We start from the raw sequence: 7,513 nt of genomic DNA, 5'->3' as shown, positions 1-7,513 counted from the left end.
AACGAAATTCTTTGAAGAAACTAGAGCATATTACAGTAATTTAAGAGGGCATGTGGATGAAAGATTCTCACTTTAAAACGGAAAGAAACAAAAGTTATATATATATATATATATATATATATATATTTTCAAGAAGAAACATAATATTTAAGGTTTGTTTGGGAAACATTTTACGGTTTCTTTTTGAATAAGCACACGGACGTGTTTTATAATTCCTTATATAGTCCTTCAAATATAAGCAAATAATATAGGAACCAAGAGCAAAACATAGTCCAATTCAATTCTAAGTTAAGCACATACATCCGGATGGGCACCACCGTGTAGTGGTTGGGGCTTTGCATCTTCCCAGTAGCATTCCTAGGCTTGACCCCCCACATATGCTTGTGTGTGAGTTTGTAGATATTTATCGACCCTTTCATTAGGAGAGGCATTAAAGAAAACAAATAAAGCAGGTACATCCAACCAACCATAGGATAAAAACATAACCTAATTAGCCACACCAATATCACCATACTCATCATCAAAATCATGACCAACCTCGACACCATCCTCATCATCAAAATTATCACCACTATCGTCGTCGTCGTCGTCGTCGTCGCCGCCGTCGTCGTCGCCGTCGTCGTCGTTATCATGGTTTTTTTTACCTTTCTTACGCAAGTATTTGATATGGGCTTGCATCTTCCGGATGACGCCAAGTAATTCATCCACTTTGCCTGACAACTCATCCACTTTATGCTTTGAATCATAAGAGGTGTTGGTGGCATTAGATTCAGAAATTCTACAGGAAGTACCCTGCACACGAAGACTAGAACCCACACCACGTATCTTTTTGTCCTTTCCAACCCCAAGTTCTGCAGACAAGATCCCTAATTGTAGCTTCTCAGGCACCATGATATGATATGGTGGAGTATCATTCGGTGCACTTGAGGCCAGTTGTTCTTTCACTTTCTCCAATTCGTCTGCCATATTCTTCTGCAAGCAGAAAATTAACATGTTAGACATAAGTCAAAAGTATCTATAATAAACTTGTGAATTACTAAATTTATAGAACATTTAACAATTTAACTTTACCCCTTTTGCCTCAGCAACCTCATTGACTTATACGCCACCCTTCTTTCTGTACTGATGCATGGCTTGCCAGTTGCTGATATAAGTAGGGTGTTCTCCTTTCTACATTTTCTCAACAATAAAAAAGAAAATGAGTATTTCCACATATCTGAAAAACATTAAACCAAGAACACAAATTACCGTTTCAGCAAGTTCTTTATGTTTCAGGAATGGACGTGAACCCCCTGTATGATTAAATTTTATATTTTGCTTGTTTTTGGCATTGGCTTTGCACCGTCTCTGCATTAAGAGCGCATGTATAAAAATTGCATATTCAATCACATTAATAATTCTTTTCTTATTACTATTTAATTAAATTAACAACGGAGCCACTTCGTAAATCAAGTCAATTTATTTTTCATTTCAACTGTTTGAGGTCCGATATATGAACATGGAAGACAGACGACAACAATTATAGAGGTTGGGATTTGAAATTTACAACAAAGAACAAAGTATACGGTGTGTCATGTTCCGACACAAAAAAAATTTGTCATGTCATCTCCAATTAGGTCATTGTAACACTAGAAGATTAGCTCATAACCTTGTACAATTATTAATGCTAGGATCTATGTAGGACACCAATAGCCGAGAAAAAATAGGATCTATTATAGGTATATATTAATTATATATATGTATATTATAATATATAATATATATGGATATATTATAACAACAATATATGCGTATATAAGTGTCTATATGTACATTATAATATCTTTAATACATATGTGTATATTGGAAATATTGGAGAGAAATATTGGAAATTTTCAAGTCAACCAAATTGATTCAAAGTTTACGGTACCTGGTATTGCTCATTTGTGTACAAGTTATCAATAAGCCAATGCCATTCCTCTATTGTTCGTGTCGTACCAAATAGTTCTTTGGGGGGAGGTGTAGCCCGTGCAAGCTCAATGTCAGGATAAAACTTCTTAAAGTGTTTATGGAGCTTCGATTTCCACTCTTTATAAGTGGAGTACATATGATCATCAATAAACCTCCACATAGCCGGATCCATGAGGTCAACATCAAAGTTGAACTACCCACAATTACAAAAATAAAAAATAAAAATATTTACCTTAATATTAATTGACTATAAACATAATTACACAGCATTGAATTGCTCACTCACCTTCAGTGCCTCTGCCCATTCTTGCTTATCCTCTTTAGGAACTTTCTTCAATCCTAGAACATTCAGTGGAGCTTTCGCACGAGTGATTATTCCAATCTCATTGACAAACAATGGGTGAGTCTTTATACCCTCCACTAATTTCTGCTCTGGATCCAACCGAATCTGAATTTGCCCCTGGGACTTATTAACCACGTCGTAAGTGCCAGCACCTTTTGTTGGACCACGAGTTTTCTTGTTATGCAAAGAAGTTCCTGCACAATCTCCATGCCATATAAGCAAAAGAAACCAACAAAAAATATAAACATAAATATTTCGATCACTCACTTGCTATGATCGATTGATCTGGTGATCGTGAAGAAGACTCGTGTTGTGGTGGTTCTGATTGATGGGGTGCACTAGATGGTGGTTGTGCTAGTGAAGATGGTGGAAGTGGTGGTTGAGCTAATTTTTGCTTCTGACCTATAGTTCGATCACTAGTTTTCTTCTTCTTTAAAGAAGGCCCTGCACAATGTTCATGCCCTAAAGCAAAAGAACCCAACAAAAACTTAGTCATTTAAATAAATAAATATAAACATAAAGTCGATCACTTATTTGTTGTGCTTGACTGATATGGTGGTGAAGAAGAGTCATGTTGTGACTGATGTGGTGCACTGGGTGGTTGTGCTAGTGGATGTGGTACAAGTTGTTGGGTTGATTTTTGCTTCTCACCTATAATTGGATCACATGTTTTCTTCTTCTGCAAAGAAGGTACTACACAATTTCCATGTCCTATACACAAAAGAAACCGGCAAGAAATTTTAGTAATTTAATTATATAAAAAAATATATATATACAAAAAAATATTTCAGTCACGTACTTGACATGCTTAATTGATCTCGTGGCGGTGAAGAATCAGGTTGTGGTGGTTGCGACTGATGTGGTGTACTAGATGGTGGTTGTGCTAATGAATGTGGAGCAAGTGGTTGTTTAGCAAATTTTTGCTTCTTATGTTTACCTACCATCTTCTTGATCTGCACATAAAATTAATAAAAACCAATCTCTCATTTAAAAATTGTAGTACACCAAATTGGGGGACATGAAAAACCTTACCACTAAAAACAAAAAGATAAGTTCTTTGGAGTAAAAAAATAAATTCCATTAAAAAACCATGAAACAATACATAGTGAGGAACAACAAGTTAAAGGTGGCCTCGTTAAAACCTCCCGGAGAAAACCATGTAGGACAAAACTCCGGGGTAGGAAAGAGTGCCACTCATACTTTCAACTACCAAAAGAATCAAACTCGTACATATAAAAAAAATATATAAATTGAACATGTATTAAAAAAAATGTCAATCCAAATCACTACAATCATCACTGTGAACACTATTTGACTCATCCCCTGACAATTGTTCTTCAATTGAATCATCATCAGTAAAAACTTCCTCATAATCATCAACTCCTATTGGTTCCAAACTAATCTCCTCCTCAACTATTTCAGGTTCTGCATCATCTCTACGAAGTGAAGTGCTTGGTAATTCATTCTCATCTCGACTTGTTATCACAATATCATCACCATCTTGGTCTACTCCTTCATCATAGATTGTTTCAACTTCATGAGCGGCTTCATTTTCAGGAACATCCCACACATGTCTATGTCGAATCTTCTGAATTACTTTCCAACTAGAACCCAATTTAGGGCCGTCAAGATAAAATATTTGTTGGGCTTGTTTAGCAAGCACATACGGATCATCTTTATACCATACATTGGTTGTATTCACTGAAGTGAGATGATAATCACGACGAATCCGGTGAATCTTTTTCTTCCTAAAAAATCTTGGTTGAGTATTAAACCACTCACATTTGAAAAGTATAACATGATACCCATCTTGAAAACCTATCTTCACAACATTCACCAATCTACCATAAAAGTTAGATTGTTGATCACCATGTGTCCCAGGTACCATAACCCCACTGTTCTGAGTTGTGCGTGTTTCTTCTATATGCTTTACTTGCCACCGAACTCCATTTACAACACACCCTGTATACATACCAACTCTTTTATCTGGACCATATGCTAATGCATATAATTCGTTAGTTGCATCCCCCAATCCTTGTTTGCTCAATGTTTTGACACGAGTCTTTAACCATTGCGGAAACAATTTCCTTTGTCTCTGTTCCAAGTTATCTGGGCTTTCTATTTCTAACAGTTGGCGAAACTCACTGTAGAATGACATTCAATTTAAAATTCTTAGTTAATAAATTGAAACCAAAGATTAAAACAAGCACATTAAACATGGATCGACTTACACACTTTTTGAAAGGTTCAACTTCATCACAATTGTTGAGGATATACCAATAAGCTGATTCCATTTCCAACTCTGACCATTGAACCATTTTGTAGCCACCACACGGGCGTGCATTATGCATGAAAACTGATAGCTTCGCATTGGTTTCACCATCATTATTTCGTTCATGATGAGAGGAAAAAATTTCACCATTACGGAGATACATTGAACAGAAAGTTAATGATTCGTTTGCAATGTATCCCTCAACAATGGATCCTTCAGGCCGAGCTCTATTACGTACATAACCTTTCAATTTCCCTAGCATTCTGTATCCCACATAATAATATATTATGTAGACAATACAAAATAATTCAAGATAAAGTTAATAAAATAGCACAAAAAAGAAGCAATACCTCTCTATCGGGTACATCCATCGATATGCTACTGGGCCAGCAAGTTTTGCCTCACGTGGTAAATGGATAGCTAAATGAACCATAACATCGAAGAAAGCAGGTGGAAATATTTTCTCAAGTTTGCATAGTATGAACACAATATCAACCTCCAACCTATCCAAATCTTCAACTTTTAATGTCTTTGCACAAATTTGTTGGAAGAAGTTCGACAATTCCATAAGAGGTGCACACACCTCTTTTGGCAAGTACGGCCGAATCCCAACATGTAGAAGTTGTTGAAGCAAAACATGACAATCATGACTCTTCAAACCAGATATTTTCCCATCTTCTTTAACATTCTTTGATATGTTGGCTGCATACCCATCTGGAAATTTTACAGATTTCAAAAATTCACAAAATGATTGACGTTGATGTGGTAACAACGTGTAGATTGCTGGGCACTTCTTAACTAAGTTAGTTTCATCTCTATGTAAGTGCAAAGCTCTTCGTATATTCATGTCTATCATATCCAAACGTGCATTGATCGTGTCTTTTGTCTTTCCTTCTATGCTCAATAGTGTCCCAACAATGTTGTCACATATATTTTTCTCAATGTGCATTACATCCAAATTATGTCTTATTTTCAACTTAGACCAATACTCCAATTCAAAGAAAATACTCTTTTTTGTCCAATTTAATTCCATGGGCATTCGTTTCCTCTTTCTATCATAATTATTAGGGTGCTTACCAGGCTTACAAGGTCTGAGATGATTGAATTGAAGTAATATCTCATCACCAGAGAATACCCTCGGTTGATCACGCATCTCATACTTTCCATCAAAGTCACAACTTTTACGCCACGGATGATTCTTTCTCAAATAACGACGATGCCCCATGTAACAAATTTTATTTCTCAACTTGGTATGTGATGTGTCCTTAAGACACACGGGACATGCCAAGTAACCTTTAGTGCTCCATCCAGATAAATTTCCATAAGCAGGAAAATCGTTAATTGTCCATATCACAGTTGCCCGCATCTTAAATCCAGAATCAGTAAACTTGTCATAAGTTGGAACACCCTCCCACAACTCCTTAAGCTCATCTATTAATGGGCGCAAATACACATCAATATCCTTTCCTGGTGCTTTTGGGCCTGGAATAAGCAAAGTCATGATTGAGTATTGTTGTTTCATACACATCCAAGGTGGAAGATTATATGGAACAACCACCACCGGCCACATGCTATAACTTGTGCTCATACTTCCAAATGGGTTGAACCCGTCTGTTGCAAGGCCTAACCTTATATTTCTAGGCTCCTGAGCAAACTCAGGGTACATACGATCGAACTCCTTCCATGCAATACTATCAGCTGGATGCCTCATAACACCATACTCATCAACTCGTTTATCAAAGTGCCACCTCATTTGACTAGCTGTATGCTTTGACATGAACATTCTTTGTAATCTTGGCTTCAGAGGAAAATAACGCAATACTTTTTGTGGAACTTTCTTTCTTTTTTCATTAGTACTTGATTTATATCTTGGCTCATCACACTCAGGACATTTATCCTTCCCAACATGCTCTTTATAAAACAAAGCACAATCATTCACACAAGCATCAATATTTTCATACCCTAGACCCAAATTTTTCAACATCTTATTCGTAGCATAATAAGTGGTTGGAAAATTATGTGGCTTAGGACAAGCCCAATTTAGTATCTCTAACAATATATCAAATGATTTGTTAGTCCAATGATTTTCAACTTTGGCCTGCATTAACCTTACCATAACAGTCAAAACTGAAAGCCCATTAGTACTTGGAAAAAGTTCTCGTTCGGCCTCAACCATTAACATCTCATACTTTTTAGCCGCAACCCTATGCACATTAGTTCCATCATCTTCCCTATCACCTACATTTTCATTCCCTCCAAAAGTATCACATTCTCCCTGCAAATCTTGATTCATGTCTCGAGGAAATGCATCATTTAAGATATCATAAGTAACATCATTGGGTCCAAGTGCCTCTACACCATTTGGAAGAGTTGCATCTTGTCTAGGTAACCCAAATTTTTCCCCATGGTATATCCATGTGTGATAAACAGCAGACATCCCATACTCCCACAAATGTGCATGGACAGTTTGAAGAGCTTTCCATTGCGTATTCAAACATTTCTTGCAAGGACACCTCGTCTCATTTTTTTTTCATTCACTTGCTGAATTGCAACTCCCATAAATGATGCAATACCATCCATATATTCCTTACTCAACCTATTTTTCATCTTAATCCATTGTCTATCCATGTGAACGTCCTGTAACGTAATTTAGGTGACGTCATATTCTTTCCGAAACTGAAATGTCTCCTTATAACATATAAAGGATTGTATATCTATGCTATTTTAAATATTATGCCTGGTTAGTTAATTATCGTATTATTCATGTATTACTTCTGTTTTCTGTACACTTATAAAAAATATGGAAAAATTTTTGTTTGACATATTTTATCAAAGATATGCAAATGTATCATTCACGTATTATGTGCGTATTGACGTATTTTCCAAACAGTGGCCCAAGGTTTTGTTTCATTTCTTTTACCTTTCTTTACTCATTTTTAGCTTCCAAT

The 7,513-nt window shown here is 36.2% G+C and overlaps 1 protein-coding gene across 1 annotated transcript; it reads right to left on the bottom strand.

Annotated features, from left to right (window-relative positions):
* Window positions 1-486: 486 nt before the first annotated feature.
* Window positions 487-7,002, bottom strand: LOC110769375 (uncharacterized). The gene is made up of 8 exons (XM_088248620.1): window positions 4,916-7,002; window positions 4,529-4,828; window positions 3,584-4,437; window positions 2,561-2,755; window positions 2,237-2,487; window positions 1,910-2,143; window positions 1,249-1,347; window positions 487-972 (listed from the first exon to the last, which is right to left on the bottom strand). The coding sequence occupies exons 1-8, from the start codon at window positions 7,000-7,002 to the stop codon at window positions 487-489; spliced, it is 4,506 nt and encodes a 1,501-aa protein (XP_088104746.1).
* Window positions 7,003-7,513: the final 511 nt, after the last annotated feature.

This window comes from Prunus avium, chromosome 2, assembly GCF_965620075.1.
Source record: "Prunus avium chromosome 2, drPruAviu1.hap1.1, whole genome shotgun sequence".
NCBI lineage: Eukaryota > Viridiplantae > Streptophyta > Magnoliopsida > Rosales > Rosaceae > Prunus > Prunus avium.
Note: the sequence above shows the minus strand (reverse complement) of the source record. Positions and strands in the feature narration are given on the sequence as shown.

What these genes read in the sequence shown, in the direction of transcription:
- LOC110769375 (XM_088248620.1), bottom strand. Translation starts at nt 7,002, where the DNA reads ATGTCTGCTGTTTATCACACATGGATATACCATGGGGAAAAATTTGGG. An exon ending in TAGTGTTCACAGTGATGATT is followed by an intron (nt 2,756 to 3,583) that starts GTAGTGATTTGG and finishes CTTTTGCTTTAG; the next exon opens with GGCATGAACATTGTGCAGGG. An exon ending in AATGGGCAGAGGCACTGAAG is followed by an intron (nt 2,144 to 2,236) that starts GTGAGTGAGCAA and finishes AATTGTGGGTAG; the next exon opens with TTCAACTTTGATGTTGACCT.